The following is a 16,828-nucleotide window of genomic DNA, read 5'->3' as shown; positions in this document are numbered from 1 at the left end:
ATATGTAAGCTCTTTGGGGGCGGGCCTGTCTTTCTTGTTGTGTTTGTACAGCATCTAGCACAATGGGATCCTGGACCATGAGAGGGACTCCTGGGTACCAATGGAATACTGCTAATAAATAAAAGGATTGATTCCGTTTTGTTCAGTATCATTTAAGAACAAAATAATGACTCCATCAGGGCTCTCTGTGAGCACAAGAGTCTAACTGCAGGCCTGAATAAAACACAACATAGTTGTCAGACATCAGCCCCTTTGTGGGGAAGGGACTGATGACAAGGATGAGGCCTGAACCAGTTGTGATAGCATCATTTTGGGGCCCTTTTACATCCCAGCTAAGCCAAAATGATGCTGCCCTTTCAGTTCAGTGAGGATATCAAAGGAAACCAAATGAATCCTTTTGTATTTGTGAATACAACCCGGTGAGCATCACTCTCTTATACCAATTAGAGGCTACATGGTATTTTCATCTGGTTCTACCATTTTCCTGCCCAAAGCCGAAGTTTCAGTAACTGAAGAGGAAGCAACAATTAAAAAACCAAGACAACCCCCTGCCTCCCACCCTAAACCACGTATTCCTGCCAAAGATTAAACTGCAGCCAGGGCAGCAGCAAAGCCAGGGCCTTGCCTTTCACCCCTTGTGTCCCGCACACCCTCCTCCTCCGAGACACCCCCCTCCCTTCCACGGCTTATTTCCAGCCTGCAGCTGGGGAAACCCAGAGCCAGTGGTTGCAGACGGCAACACCCCCGCTAGCAGCAGGCTTGGGGTGGGGAGACTCTTGCACGATGGATGCGGGAGGAGCCTCTTTAATAGCGGCTTTCGCTGTCTGTCAAGGGGGTGGGCGGGCGCTTCGGGGAGCTGGAGTGTGGTACCTGGCGGAGCGCGGCTCTCCTCAGTGAGTCAAGGCTGCCAGTCCCCGGAGGAGGAGCAGCGCCCGCGCATGTGATTTTTTTTTTCCTCACCATCACCCCTTCCAGCCGACCCCGGGGGACTTTAGCAGCAGCAGCAGGAGCCTCCAGCTCCCCTGCAGGGACTTGCCTCCTGGAGAAAGTTTGCTTTTATTTTATCCGCCCCCCCCGCTTTTCTTGGCCCCTCCCAGGGCAGCGGGCTCCTGCCCCTGCCAAAGCCGCAGCTGGCTCGCGCCGGGGGCTTCGGGGCGGGCTGGCGAGCCGCGCGTGTCCCACCGCGGGGCTGGGCAGCGGGGGCTGCTCCGCGCGCAGCCGGCGGCTCCCGGCCCTGAGTCCCCGCGGGCTGTGTGAGCGGAGCAGCGGCGGGGCGCGTTTGCTGCCTGTGGGGGCGGGAAGCCGCCCACCCCCACCGCGGGCGCACACCGGTTGCACCTGAGCTGCCCCGTCCTCCCCCCCGCATTACCACCGCAGCCCTTCCTCGGGGTCTGCCTGCGCGGCCGGGGGAGGGGGCAGAGAGTGACCATGCGAGAGAGAGGGAAGGTTTAACCCCCTCGCCTCCCCCCCCCCCACACTCATGAATTAACTCCCGAGGGGGGGAGCAGCAGAGCCCGGGGACAGAAGGAGCCGGGCATCCCTCGTCTGCCTCAGAGGCGAGCCAGCAGCAGCCGCAGCAGCACCCGGCTGGGAGCGATGCCTCTGAGGCTCGCCTGGCTTTGGTGGGGGGGGCTGCTGTGCAGCTGCTGCTGCTCCCCGCCGCCGCCCGCGCTGCCCCTGCTGCCCGCCGCGGGGGCGCTGCTGGCGGACGGCAGCAGGGAGCAGCCGCAGCCTCCAGCCTCCCCCTCGCCGGGATTCTTCTACCGGCGCCTCAAGTCGCACGAGAAGCGGGAGATGCAGAAGGAGATCCTGTCCGTGCTGGGGCTTCCGCACCGGCCCCGGCCGCTGCATGGGCTGCAGCCGCGGCCGCCTCCTCCCCAGCAGCAGCTGCTGCCCCCGCCGGGCAGGCTCAACTCGGCTCCTCTCTTCATGCTGGATCTGTACAATGCCCTGTCCAGCGAGGAGGAGCAGGGGCCGGGGGCAGAGCGCCGCCGCCTGCAGCCCCACACCGCTCACACCCTGCAGCGCAAGACCCTCATCTCCCAGCCGGGACCCAGCGGCGGCTCCCCCTCGGCCAGCTCGCAGGACAGCGCCTTCCTCAACGATGCGGACATGGTCATGAGCTTTGTGAACCTGGGTGAGTGTCAGGCGGCCGCCTGGGGCAAGGGGCGGGCCAAGGGGGAGACGTGATCTGGGCGGTGGAAGCAGGTGGCATCGGAAAGTGGGCACCGCGCGAGAGCTGGGGGGGGGGGGGGCAGAGCCAGCCATCAGCCGCATTTGGAGGCTCTTGGGTGTGAATCCGGGATAAGAACATCGGTGTGTCTCGGCGGTGGGCTGCGCTTCTCTCCGGGGTGGCGGAGATCTTACCGGAGCTGACTCAACTTCTCCCTAGCAATCGCTAGACGGCCCTGCTGCTTAGACACGGTACTGGCCCTTTACTGCATCCCAGCGCAAGGTGCTACCTGAACCTCTTACAAGCACCCGCTCAGCGCTCCCTGGAATCTGCTCCATGGTGGGCTCTCCCTCTTTTGCCCCTGCAGGAGAGCACTCACCTAGCACTTTGCATCTTCAAATGCTAATTAGTTAAGGGCAGCAAAACATTCAGTGACTGTGAGTTGGTAGGGAGAGGCGCTTTTTCGTTTGTTTGTTTGTTTGTTTGTTTGACAGTTTTTGCCTGGAGCAGGGGAGTCAGGCTTGGCTGTCTGTTGTACATGTGAATGCGCACACATACGCTGCCCCATTTATTTATTTATTTTGCAGTGAGGTCCTGGATGGATGAATGTGTTTATTCTTGAGAAACCAATGTTTGTTCCCAAGTTACTGTTTAGTTACAGCCGCCTACATGAATATGTTGTCAGGGATCAAAGCAAAAAAACAAACACAACCCCTTCCCCCCAATTGCCCATCATTTGCTATATTGAATGTGCACTGTGTTACTAACATAGGATTGTAGCAGATAAAGGTGGAAAGTTTCTAACAGATCATTGAATCCATCTCACTTCAAGTGCACAGTATATCCCCAGAGAAATGAGGTATTATTAAAGTGATGCTGCACTTGATATAATCCAGAAGGCCAAATCATAATTATTTTCAATTCAATAAGATTAAACAGGCCTTTGCTATTTCACTTAATTTTGAAGATGATTTTCAAATTACATTTGGATAATCTGATACATGCACCAACTTGATGATTAACTTTTTCCCCTCAGAGACTTGTTTGCTGTTAGTTGGTTGTTTTCAATAAGTGCAAAATAATGTGAGGTGGAAGGACATAAGATACCCTTAAAGTTTTGGACAATTTAAATCACAGTTTAGGACAGCTGTTCCAGTAGTAGAATAGCAAGAGTCATTCTGCAGGTTAGGATTGCACTGGCAGAGCTGTGGTGCACATCTGTATAACGCTTGCCCATCCTCTGAAAGTTTTTGGCCAGTGATACAACAGTGACAGACTAGAGTTGTATGGATACAACACCATCTTTTCTAATAAAAACAAACAGAATTGAGTAGTATCCTGTAGTCTTAGGCCTCAAATAACTAAATATCGCTTATTATCATTTCACATCTATATTATGATAGTGTCCAAAGGCCCTAATCTGGATTGAAACCACTTTGTTTTAGGTGCTGAACAAAGACATATTTAGATCTGACTGTATGAAATATATGGTAGTCAATTGCACCCAAATTGTGGCAGGAACCAGCAGTATTGCACAGGCAGTGCATGCATAGTCTTGGAGCAGGAGCAAAGAATGCCTTGACTTGCTCAGCAGCAATCCCTCTGTTTGGTTATAAAATGCTGTGGTCCGGCTATGAAGAGTACCAGTCCTCTGCCAGAAGAATGCTGACTGACACTTGGGAACACAATAGGAAGATATATATAATGGGGAGATGCTAAAATACATTTTGTTAGACATCAACCTTATTTTTAAACAGATCTCATTTTCATAATGTTATTAATGTGCCATGCACGAAAGAGAGAATTTCAATGGAAAAACAGAAAACACTTGTTAATAAGTTTTATACAGTGGAATGCAACTGTAAGGAACTGATATAGTGAAACTCCATTTAATGTGAAGAAGAATGAAACACCAATATTATTCCAATACGATAATGTGCAAAGTGATTTCCATTTTAATGAAGTTCTGTAAAGTTTAGACTTCACAGTAAGATGGTTCAATGTCATCTTAAAATAGATGTTTTGATAAATGTTGGTCCTAGAATTAAGTAGCAGAACTATGACTCTTATCCAGGAAGAGATTGCTTCAGAGATTGTGTTGTTGAGCATTCCACAAGTTTCCTAATCTATAGCAATGATATGTTAACTAAAATTTAAAAATGTAGCTGTCAAACTATTACCACAGAAAGGTACATGTGTTTTTTGAATCAAGGCCTGGATGATGCACGCTTATAGAAACTCTTGGGCCAAAGTTAGATGGAAAAATCAATGGGCTTAAGACCGTGGAGTTTCTGCCCCCTTATGTGATTGCTTGTCAGAGTTTGGCCACCAAAGGAGCAGACAGTGGGCATGGCCTTAAACTCTGGATGCTCTGAAATTGGTGGGGAAATTCTATGGAACCTTGGGCAAATATGCAGTGGCTCAGAGCTTCCCCGCCACTCTCTGCCTGCCCAGTTTGCTTTGGCAACACTGTCAGCTGCCAGGGCATTCCCAACTATTGCTGGCTCTTTTCCTTGCCACTAGGGTTCTCTAGGGCATATAGCAGGAATGTGTGTAAATTAATGAGCACAGGGTTATTTTACTCTAGGAATTCCAGGAGAAGGATGCTGTGGAGAGTAGCGCTTTTCTAGTTCCATCTACTTTCCAACCAGCGGGGCTTCTCCCAAACCCACAGAAGCCTGACTGCATGTAGTTCAGGCAAGTGAGCTTTGCAGAATAGAGGGGAGGATGCCACATTGCTGCCACCACCTTATTTTTATACATTTTGGCTTACGGGTTTGGTCCTGCAAGGGGCTCACCAATTCCCAGAAGCGTTGAGCACCTGCAACACTTATTGACTTCAGTGGGCACTTTGGGCAAGTTGTTTAACACTTTGCTGGATAAAGCCTTTGAGGAAAATTATTGGAGAGATTGATACTCCCCTCTGTACAGTAAAAGCACTGTTTTCTGTTGTGAGCCAAAGCATTCATTAGGTTCAAATCAGTTCAAATAATTTGGATCCAGACACTTACATAATGACCAGGGGAAATTATTCATGTAATATATTGAAATAACAGTTAAAATGCTAGCTATGAGTATCAGGAAGTATGAATCAACATTAGAAATTTCTCACCAACATCCAAGTTGCTAGTCATAAAAGATAATGACACTTATAATCGTTGTCTGTTATTAAACTGTTCATAGATCAACAGACTGAGATTGAGCAATTGGTGTTGCATTTATTGCCTCTTGGGATGTCTTGGTCTCTTGCAAATGTACTAATGTCTACTCTTTTCAACTGAATGATAATTTATAATGCAAAATAACAGGAAGCTTACTGATATAGCATAAGATAGAGACAAGTTCTGATGGGAGAAAGACCAGCCTGAATTGCTGCTTATGAAAATGGGTATTGGTATGGTATATCCTAGGAAAAAGCAGCAAAAATGTACAGGATTTCAGTGTTTTTCAATGCTCCTATGAGGTATATACCAAAAAACTGCCAAAACTCATAGTTGAATTCTCTTCACCTGCAATCACCACCAAAATGATTTTCCTGGTACTTGCATGTGATCAGGACTCCAATAAGTGGATGCTAACGAAATAGAAAGGCTACTTTTCATAGAATCATAGAATCATAGAATAACAGAGTTGGAAGGGACCTCTGGAGGCCATCTAGTCCAACCCCCTGCTCAGAGCATGACCAATCCCAACTAAATCATACCAGCCAGGGCTTTGTCAAGCCTGACCTTAAAAACTTTTAAGGAAGGGGATTCCACCACCTCCCTAGGTAACGCATTCCAGTGTTTCACCACCCTCCTAGTGAAAAAGTTTTTCCTAATATCCAACCTAAACCTCCCCCACTGCAACTTGAGACCATTACTCCTTGTCCTGTCATCTGCTATCACTGAGAATAGTCTAGATCCATCCTCTTTGGATGCACCTTTCAGGTAGTTAAAAGCGGCTATCAAATCCCCCCTCATTCTTCTCTTCCGTAGACTAAAGAATCCCAGTTCCCTCAGCCTCTCCTCATAAGTCATGTGTTCCAGTCCCCTAATCATTTTTGTTGCCCTTCGCTGGACTCTCTCCAATTTCTCCACATCCTTCTTGTAGTGTGGGGCCCAAAACTGGACACAGTACTCCAGATGAGGCCTCACCAATGTCGAATAGAGGGGAACGATCACGTCCCTTGATCTGCTGGCAATGCCCCTACTTATACACCCCTAAATGCCATTGGCCTTCTTGGCAACAAGTGCACACTGTTGACTCATATCCAGCTTCTTGTCCACTATCACCCCTAGGTCCTTCTCTGCAGAACTGCTGCCTAGCCATTCGGTTCCTAGTCTGTAGCGGTGCATTGTATTCTTCTGTCCTAAGTTCAGGACTCTGCACTTGTCCTTGTTGAACCTCATCAGATTTCTTTTGGCCCAATCCTCCAATTTGTCTAGGTCCCTCTGTATCCTATCCCTACCCTCCAGCATATCTACCACTCCTCCCAGTTTAGTGTCATCCGCAAACTTGCTGAGGGTGCAATCAACACCATCCTCCAGATCATTAATGAAGATATTGAACAAAACCGGCCCCAGGACTGACCCTTGGGGCACTCCACTTGACACCGGCTGCCAACTAGACATGGAGCCATTGATCACTACCCATTGAGCCCGACAATCTAGCCAACTTTCTACCACCTTGTAGTGCATCCATCCAGCACATACTTCTTTAACTTGCTGACAAGAATACTGTGGGAGACCGTGTCAAAAGCTTTGCTAAAGTCGAGGAATAACACGTCCACTGCTGTCCCTTTATCCACAGAACCAGTTATCTCATCATAGAAGGCAATTAGATTAGTCAGGCATGACTTTCCCTTGGTGAATCCATGCTGACTGTTCCTGATCACTTTCCTCTCATCTAAGTGCTTCAGAATTGATTCCTTGAGGACATGCTCCATGATTTTTCCAGGGACTGAGGTGAGGCTGACCGGCCTGTAGTTCCCAGGATCCTCCTTCTTCCCTTTTTTAAAGATGGGCACTACATTAGCCTTTTTCCAATCTTCCGGGACTTCCCTCGATCGCCATGAGTTTTCAAAGATAATGGCCAATGGCTCTTCAATCACATCCGCCAATTCCTTTAGCACTCTCGGATGCAATGCATCCGGCCCCATGGACTTGTGCACGTCCAGTTTTTCTAAATAGTCCCGAACCACTTCTTCCTTCACAGAGGGCTGGCCACCTCCTCCCCATGCTGTGCTGCCCAGTGCAGTAGTCTGGGAGCTGACCTTGTTCGTGAAGACAGAGGCAAAAAAAAGCATTGAGTACATTAGCTTTTTCCACATCCTCTGTCACTAGGTTGCCTCCCTCATTTAGTAAGGGGCCCACACTTTCCTTGGCTTTCTTCTTATTGCCAACATACCTGAAGAAACCCTTCTTGTTACTCTTAACATCCCTCGCTGGCTGCAACTCCAGGTGTGATTTAGCCTTCCTGATTCCATTGCTACATGCCCAAGCAATATTTATATACTCATCCCTGGTCATTTGTCCAATCTTCCACTTCTTGTAAGCCTCTTTTTTGTGTTTAAGATCAGCAAGGATTTCACTGTTAAGCCAAGCTGGTCGCCTGCCATATTTACTATTCTTTCCACACATTGGGATGGTTTGTCCCTGTAACCTCAATAAGGATTCTTTAAAATACAGCCAGCTCTCCTGGACTCCTTTCTCCCTCATGTTATTCTCCCAGGGGATCTTGCCCATCAGTTCCCTGAGGGAGTCAAAGTCTGCTTTTCTGAAGTCCAGGGTTTTCTGAACAGCATTGTCAGTGTTTTTTAAAGGTGTTGTCTTTTGACTACTGGTAAAGTAGTGACTACAAAAGAAATTGGAGTGTCCTTTAGAGTCATTTTAATAGAATCAGAAATATAAATTCTTCTGTGAGTGTGGATCCTATTGTAGGTGCTCACATGTCTCATGCATGCAAGATTAATTTTTTTTTAATAACAGTGTCCATCAGGAAATGCCTGCGCCCTGTTCCTTCTTCTCATGCTCCTGTGTGAGGGCACAGAAGGTGGAGCAGCCACAGCCCTCCCTCAGATCCCTCTTACTGTCTGTGGCAGTGAGATAGAACCTGGACAGTGTCAGACATGTTACTTTTCTTTGAGCTTCAAACACCTCTACTAGACGAGTCCTGTGAAAAAATTCTTCTTCACGCTCTTTATTACATTTTATACATGTGGACATTCCAAAATGAAAGGGGAGGAGGCAAGGTTCAGGAGCACAATGAGGAGGGGCACTGAATCTTCACATTTGTTGGCTGCTCTGGTCAAGCCCATTTCCTGGCCAGCTTTGATGTCTTTTTGGACTGTCTTGGACCCTTATGGCTGCTATGCCATGAAGGAGATTGTGGATGTCTTGTGCTGAAGCCACCTGGCTCTACGTGACTTTCTGCCGCTGGGGAACTGCACCAGGGTTTATGTTGGTGTAAGTCCTTGTTGAATCTAGTCCAGCACCATCAAAACAACAATATTCCTGCATTTAGTTTAAAATGTGAACATTGTACATTGTGTTTTTAACTTAAATAAGGAAAGAGAGATGCCCAGACTACCCATGTAATTGAGAGGGGTAGTTAGTGCTACGGAATCTTACATCTTTACTAATTTGAACAATTTAAGAAGTTAGAGCAAAGTATTCATTCCTTAAGAGAAAGAAGAAAGCCCCATTGATTATCTCTGCTGTTTCCCAAACAGTAGACCTCTTTAAGTATGATTAATCTACTTCCAATAAGCACCTCTATTTGATTATTTATAACAATGAATTTTTATTGTTCTACCATCACACAACAAATTTTATGTAACTGGAAACTGTCTAACTCCAGGCAAATTGTCGACACTTATGTAACCTTGTTGTTAAGAGCTGATGTAAAGAGCTGCGCAAAAGTAGTCCATTTGCAATACCCAACATCAAGTTTTATTGGTTCCAGAAAACCCAGGAACTTTGCTACATATTCTTGAGCACTATCTAATTAAACCTTATCTATGGACTATTTACATATCTATTAACATAGAGCAGAGCACTCTTCTAATGAGAATAGCCTCAAATAACGAAATTAGTGCAAACCCCAGCTTGCTCTTGTCTATATGTAGGGATCAGCAGTGATGTAGCTACACCAATAGCTGGCCACTGAGTACTGAACTGCAATTGTTCCCAATTTAGATTTCCTTCCAACTCCTTTTGCTTTTGCCATTATTAGGTGGCATGATTTGGGCTGATGCCATTATGGAGATGATTCTTAAATTAGTCATTTTTTACAATATGTTGGAATAATAACCTTCTTGTCAAGTTGCCTATCTGAAATTTACTCTTGGGTGGCTGGATGCAAGATTTGTTATGATGTGTCTTTTATAGGCCCAAATTTCTAGCTTTCGTGGCTTGTAGTTTGATAGGAGAGGTCTCTTGTTTGCTGTTTCCATTGAGAATCTTGGGATTGCTTGGTGGACTCAAGTGCAAGTTTTCAAGGAACTGTTACTTAAATAAGTGGCCTGATTTTTTCAGAAGTGTGGTCAAATTGAGTAAACGTGACAGAATCAAGCCCTAAGGTGGCAGTATCAGCCATCAGGAGCTGTTTCTTAACTCTACTCATTTATTAAAAATGGGCTTGATAGTTGCAGTGCTATTGTTCATGGCTTTTGTGCTCTTAATATTTGTGACAATCAGAGTCCAGACGCCTAAAGGAGAGAACAGGGGATCTGAACCCCGAAGAATAAGCAATTGAATCAGCTGGCTGTATACAATGTTATTGTGTATAAATATATGTTAAGTAAGGTCTTTTATGGAAGTGGGTAATACTCTGAACTTGATGGTCATTAGGAGATGTGTACAGGCTGTGGTTATGCATGTGTATATATGTATAGAAAATTGTTATTGTAACCAGGGTGCAGCTACAGCATCACCTCACAGCAGTGTGGGGAAGCAATCAGGCAAGGAGGAGCACCTCCCACTCTAGTTGTTTACATAAAACTAACTCCACGCATGTAGCATTGTACAACCGAGGGAAAGTCAGTGGTAGACCATTAAAATTAATAGAAAGACATTGAACCTGAAAAGAAAAACTCAGTCCTGGAAAACTAAGGGAGGAGGGAGTTTTCCTCCTCTGTGTAACCATGAATTACCATGTCTGAGAGAAAGGAAAAAAACAAATTCCCTCCCCCTCTGACCTGCAAACCCTGTTAAAAGGGAAGAGGTTTGAAGTGAAGGCTAACCAGAAACTGAGGGCCAGCATCAAAGTGGGGTGTGGTCCCTGAAACACTGGATATCCTCTAGGACAGAAGCCATGCTAGAAAACTGTTCAGAGGCAGTAGGTAACTTGTATTAGAGCAGGGAATTTAGCTAACATAGAAGTGTAAAGCCTGAAGTTTTGTCTTTATGGTCTTCTGTGTAACTTGTATGCATTTTTTCCTTATTATTTCACCTTTGAATCTGTGAGATTTATCTATTAAATAAACTTTTAATTTATTTTTACCTGAAGCAAGTCCCTGTTGTGCAACCTGAGTGCAGTGTGCAGCCCTGAGTGGATTGATGACTTGGGGGCAGGATTCACTCCTTCAGAGATGAATGATGAATCAGAAGAGAGAAGTCTGAGTGTCCGGTAGTTAAGAACTTGGGGGATGCATTTGGGGAGACATGAGACCAGAAGGGGTCATTGAGGTCATCCTGCAAAGAGTAAGTAGGTGGATGGAAGCCAAGATGAGACCTTCATGCTTGAAGGCTGGCTACTGGTGTCAAAGTTCTGAGCTATAGCAGCAGAGCATTAAGGCACCCAAAGGAAAAGGCAGGCAATAACAGAACTCTTTACGGGGCTGGGTGATCCCCAAAATGTCACAGTATTCACTCATATTGTAGACCAAATTTACTGCTGACCTAAGTCATGTTATTCTGCAAACACTTCTAAAATGATCTACAAATTCTGGTTTGCCAATTCATGGGTCCATGTCTCCTGATTTGTCTGAACTGTCCATTTTTGACCTCCACAAAATCATTAAGGACCATTCTACTTGCTTGAGGCTTGTAGTATTCAAGAACAGATTTTGATGTTTTGGTGGCCAGGCATTTTGTTTGGATTAAGCCCCTTTTTATTTGGGAGTATGTATAGGATCTAAGGCTGGGGCAGAGAGGTGCATGGTTATTTATTTATTTTTGGAGAGAGAATGTAAATATTTCCCCTTTAAATTGCAGTTTGTGTTATATGGAGACATCTTGTTGCTTAACAGAGCTGCGATCTGTGCATTCAGCATTGCTTCCTTTGGTGACATAAATAAATGTTGGGGTGACATTTTCAGAAGTGTGTAAGTAACTTAGAAGTTGAAGTCCATTTCAAAAATGACTTGGACATATGTGGTCTGAACCAAAACCCATTGCACTCAATAGGAAAATTCCCATTGACTTCAATGAGCTTTGGATCAGAGCCTGAGGAGCCTGAATCATTCAAACACAATGAGAGACTTAGGGTCCTAAGTGTCTGAAACGGCACTTGTGGAAACTTTACCCTTTATCTGCCATCTCTGTAGTGATAGGTAACAGGAGCAAGTAGAACAGTTCTGACAGTGAGTAGAATTCTGTTCCCACAGAATTATTAACCCAGTTCCAGTTGCAGGGCCAAATGCTACCTTCAGTTTCCTTTGCTCAACTCCAGTGAAGATAGTTAGTTACCCCTCTGCAACCTTATTGAGTTCAGTTTCACTGGGGACAGAAATGGTGGGATGACTAAGTAACCAAGTAAGTAACTGGCAGCCATGGCTGGCAGCCATGGTGTTTTAATCCAATGTTGTCTGTACCTACTGTGAGCACAGTTAATCAACTCAGTGGTTTCCTGGAGCCCTTCCTATACTAGCATACTCACTGTGGCTAACAATGATAGAACTGAATTAGTGCTAGCAACAGTGGGATTTTTTTTTTTTTTTTTTTGGCAAAAAAGTCTAGCGTAGACATAGCCTAAGTCAGGGGTAGGCAACCTATGGCACTCGATTTCAGTGGCACTCACACTGGCCACCGGTCCGGGGAGCTCTGCATTTTAATTTAATTTTAAATGAAGCTTCTTAAACATTTAAAAAACCTTATTTACTTTACATACAACAATAGTTAATTATATATTATAGACTTATAGAAAGAGACCTTCTAAAAACGTTAAAATGTATTACTGGCACGCAAAACCTTAAATTAGAGTGAATAAATGAAGACTTGGCACACCACTTCTGAAAGGTTGCCGACCTCCGGCCTAAGTGTTCTGCAAATTGAAACAGTAGCTGTGTTTTTAAGAGTTCTGCACATGACTGTCTTGATCCAATGTAGTGTTAATCTCAAGAATACATTTCCCTATGAACTTCCCCTTAAAAACTTCCAGTGGTATCACCTGATGTTCTGCACTAATGCCTAGTCTAACCAGAGTTCAGAACAGTTGGCTCCATATAAACTCAGAATATTGGTCGATCAAATATTTGTGTATAAATAGAATCATTTTGAAAATGCCTACTTAGAATACAGAAGCACAGTGTTTGCAATCTGTGCAGTGTATAAATGTACTGTACAGCTTGAGTGGCTTTGCAAATTAATCAAGACAGTTTGAACACTTGTGCTGCAGGAATCAAGATTTGCCAGTATTAAAGAAGAAAGTGTTTTAAACAGTACTGCAAGGATGTATCATTTCATCTTTTTTCTAATGTTTCTTTTACAATAAGAAGACAAGAACGTATCAGTTATTTGTAGCCTCTGTGTAAACATAAGATATATTTAATCAAGGTAAAATCTTGCTTTATGAGTCACAATTTCTTTGTCATAAAGTGCATTAAAAATGTATACAACATAAGTGTTCATATTAGTAGTATATTGCTTTATGCAGGTGCAGATGCATACTTATCTTGTCAGTTTCTTTGCATTACACTTGCCTGGCTTATACTATAAAGATGTTAGACACTCTGTTTACATATGTGCTAAAGGGTGACATAATGTCTATTGAAGCAAAGTCACTGAGCTCCCAACTAGGCTACAAGGAGCACTTAAAAATGAAAACAGATCAAAGCTCCGAGAAAGGTTGCGATATTCACAGCCATGAGCAAAGAGGTGTTGGAGAAAAGGGGCTCTAGTTTGTCTGAAACAGAGGTGCATAATTGCATGACTGTATCTCGAGAATCCCTTGAGTTTCCAGACTGTTTGAGATATGAATCTGTGAGAATAAATTTTTTAGCAGCAAATCCAAAAAGCCTGCTGAAAATTGTCCAAATAGGTTAAGAAAAAGGTTAAATTGTAGCAAGCTCATACAACATGAGAAATACTAGTCTGCCTGTCTTTTTATAGACTACAGTATAGAAGTTGTTTAGAATTGGACACTCATTGTAGTGTGACTAATATTTTTCAGACATAGTGAAATGTCTGCAATATAGACCTGTGCCTTGGAATGAAGTAACAGTTGCTTTTTTAGTGCCATTTAAATGTGGTTTTGATCAGCAGAATTTCTCTTCTTGAGAAAGGTGGATTTGGATGTTACCAAATGAATATGCACAAATTAAAAGGGGTAGGGGGGTTGAAAAGGTAATTTTTTTGATATCACTTCACTGTAGATTTTTTTTCAGCACTGTTTCTTCCCTCCTACTGATTCCCATTATGCTGTTTCAATCCCACTTAATCTTGACAAAGTGTGTGTGTGTATTTAAATAATGAAAGAGAGAGAGACAACAGTTACCAATGCAGCGTTACTATGCACATTTTATTTATACAGATTTTCATTATTGCACAACATTGACTGAAACGTCTCATCTAGCTTTGTGAACAAGGGGCTCCTCCAGAATGGACAACTTCTCCCTCAAGGCCTTGCATTATGGTGACCTGTCTTGAATGAGGAAGGCTAGATGAGACTCCCTTTGAAACCCATAAATAGAACATCTAGCACAGCCACTAGGTTGCTGCGGAGCAATTCCAGGCATTCCCTTTCCCAGGGAAATATCATGCTGTCACAATAATGCTCCCAGTCCAGCATGGACGGTGGAGGAGAAGGGATCAAACCTGTGTCTTTTGCATGGCAGCAAAGAATACTAAAGCATAGCGCTACCAGGCCAACTTTTATTTATTATTAATTATTATTATTTTACATCAATAATGGCTTTGGAAAAATAGAATTCCCAATCCAAGTTGCATATTTGAACTACAAAAGGGATGTGTATCTCTCTGTGTGTTTGGTTTTCTTTATAAGCATCTTCTTCACAATGAAGTTGGAACTGACCTAGTAAAGCTTCTGATCATCAAGAGTGCTGTCATTCTCACATTACATATTTAGCAGATTTGATTTTAATACAAAATACCACAAACACAGTTTTAAAATTTGGACATTTTAATCAGTAGTTATGTATAGAAAAATGATATCTGAATGCCTAAGCATAGACTTGATTCCCAGACATAGAATATGAGTGCCTAATTTGGACAATGAAATTTGAAAATTGAAGTCTCAGTTGCAAAAAGGCAATTTTTCGTCTCCCACAAACCCTCTACCCCTTCCATCCTCATGGCTATTCTTTTGAATGCAAAGTTACAGACCTTCTTAGTTAATTATTGTAACATCAGAAGTCTTTGACATGAAAGGGACCAAGCAGTGGCTATACAAGATAATGATTTGTTTATAACAATAATTTAAACAGTATATGAAAAGGATAAACATGCGTGTCCTGCCAACATTTGCTTTATGTTCTCTGTAAGCTTCAGTGATTGAGTCTCTTGGCTTCCCCTTTCAAATGTTTCTCCCTTTAAAAATAAAACAAATTGCAGAGGAGAAAAATCTTTCATATTTAAGGAGATTTCTATTTAATATGCTATAGGGGATAGCCAGAAACAAAATATACATGCATGTAGTACGATAAAGGATAGTTCACATTTAGAGATGTCTATATTTCGTTTCTGGTGTGTAGTGGTTTTTATGCTTATGGTTTTTAGTGACTGTAACAGCAATCCAATCCAAAATGTTCCACCCTGCAGTGTATGGAAAGTTTATTACTTACTAGAAAGTCTAAGGATCTTACTTTCTTTCATCCAAGGTTCTCAGAACACTTCAGAAACATTTAATTAAGCCTCAACTTGCTCTGAGGAAGGTAAATATCTATTATACTCCTTTTCCAAATGGCTAATATGAGGCATGGCATTTGTGACTTCCCCACGGTCACCCATGAAAATTGATAGCAGAGCAGTGGAGAGAACCCAGAAGTCCTGACTTCCAGTCCTTGCTCTAACCACTGATCCACACTCCCCATTATTGTATTGGCAAGTATGCAAAAGACTTGTAAACAATGGCAAGCCAGTGGAACTGTAAAATCTACCTTCAGTTCCTAATGTCACTTATTGGAAGGTCTTAAAAAACCCAGGAATTCTCATTAGACTCATTCTTACATCCTTTTCCTCCTGCGCATAGGGGATACACCAATTTCCACCTTTTATTTTAGTCTTGTGCTGGTCTCTTAAGGATTCTGAGTGTCCTGTTGATGGATTAAGTCTTTCTCTGTAGTTCTGCATAATGTTTCTCTACATCATCCTCTTTTTCTCTTCCAGGTGGTGTCCATATTATCGCCTGATGTGCAAGTTGTGCTGGTGGTGCCTTTAAAGCATGTCCTAAATATATCTGTTGTTATCTTACATGTTTGATTCTTTAGGTTGATTTGCTTTCCTTAGAATTTCTGATGTTGCAAGAAACTCTTTCCAATGACTTTGAAGATCTTTTGGAGGCATTTACTTCGGAATGAGTTCATTTTCTTCTTTTCAGTTTCCATTGTAGATTTCAATGACTTTTTGTATCAGTGCCAATCACGCTACTTTTCTAAATCTTTTCAAGTTCATGAAAATTGTTTGCTGCTTTTGATATTTGTTGCTTGACATCAAGCATGGAGTATTACCATCATTGCACATCTCACTCCCTAGATCTGTAAAATGCCTTACTAGTTCTAATGTTCCTCCATCTACTCTGATGGTTGGTTTTGGGAGAGTGATAGGCATATATGTTGTCTTCTCCTTGCTGATGAACAAATTGCCTTGTTTTGCTATGACCTTGTCTATACTACACAGTTTTGTCAACTGATATAATTACATTGCTTGTGCATGTTCACACAATGCTCCTTTTGTCGGCGGAGCATATCCACAGTAGGTGCCACAAGTACTCCTCAGATTACTTTTGGCATTCATGGAGCAGCTGAACACGGTGAACTGTCGGTTTTGGGCTCAGGAAACAAGCACTGAGTGGTGGGATCACATCATTATGCGGGTCTGGGATGATGAGCAGTGGCTGCAGAACTTTCTGTGAGGAAAGCCACCTTCTAGGCACTGTGCTCGGAGCTCACCCCAGCACTGTGGTGCAGGGACACCAAAATGAGAGCTGCCCTCTCGGAAGAGAAGCGCATGGTAATTGCTGTGTGGAAGCTGGTAACCCCAGACTGCTACCATTTGGTCACGAATCAGTTTGGAATCGGGAAGTACACCGAAGGGGCTGTGTTAACGCAAGTGCGCAGGGCCATTAATCGCCTCCTGCTACGAAGGACTGTGACTCTTGGCAATGTGCGTGAAATAGTGGATGGCTTTGTGGCAATGAGATTCCCTAACTGCAGCAGCGTGATAGGTGGCACACAGCCCAATTCTGGCCCTGGACCATCTTGTGATGGAGTACATC

At 43.8% G+C, this 16,828-nt stretch overlaps 1 protein-coding gene across 1 annotated transcript in view; it reads left to right on the top strand.

Moving 5' to 3' along the window:
- Positions 1-1,596: 1,596 nt before the first annotated feature.
- The window catches only part of BMP6 (bone morphogenetic protein 6), a 165,368-nt gene continuing 150,136 nt past the window's right edge, over positions 1,597-16,828 (top strand). The window contains exon 1 of the mRNA XM_077810662.1: positions 1,597-2,137. Coding sequence (XP_077666788.1) covers positions 1,597-2,137 — 541 coding nt within the window. The remainder of the gene's footprint in view (positions 2,138-16,828) is intronic.

Source organism: Eretmochelys imbricata, chromosome 2 (assembly GCF_965152235.1).
Source record: "Eretmochelys imbricata isolate rEreImb1 chromosome 2, rEreImb1.hap1, whole genome shotgun sequence".
NCBI classification, from domain to species: Eukaryota; Metazoa; Chordata; order Testudines; family Cheloniidae; genus Eretmochelys; species Eretmochelys imbricata.
This window is presented reverse-complemented; position numbering and strand designations above follow the sequence as displayed.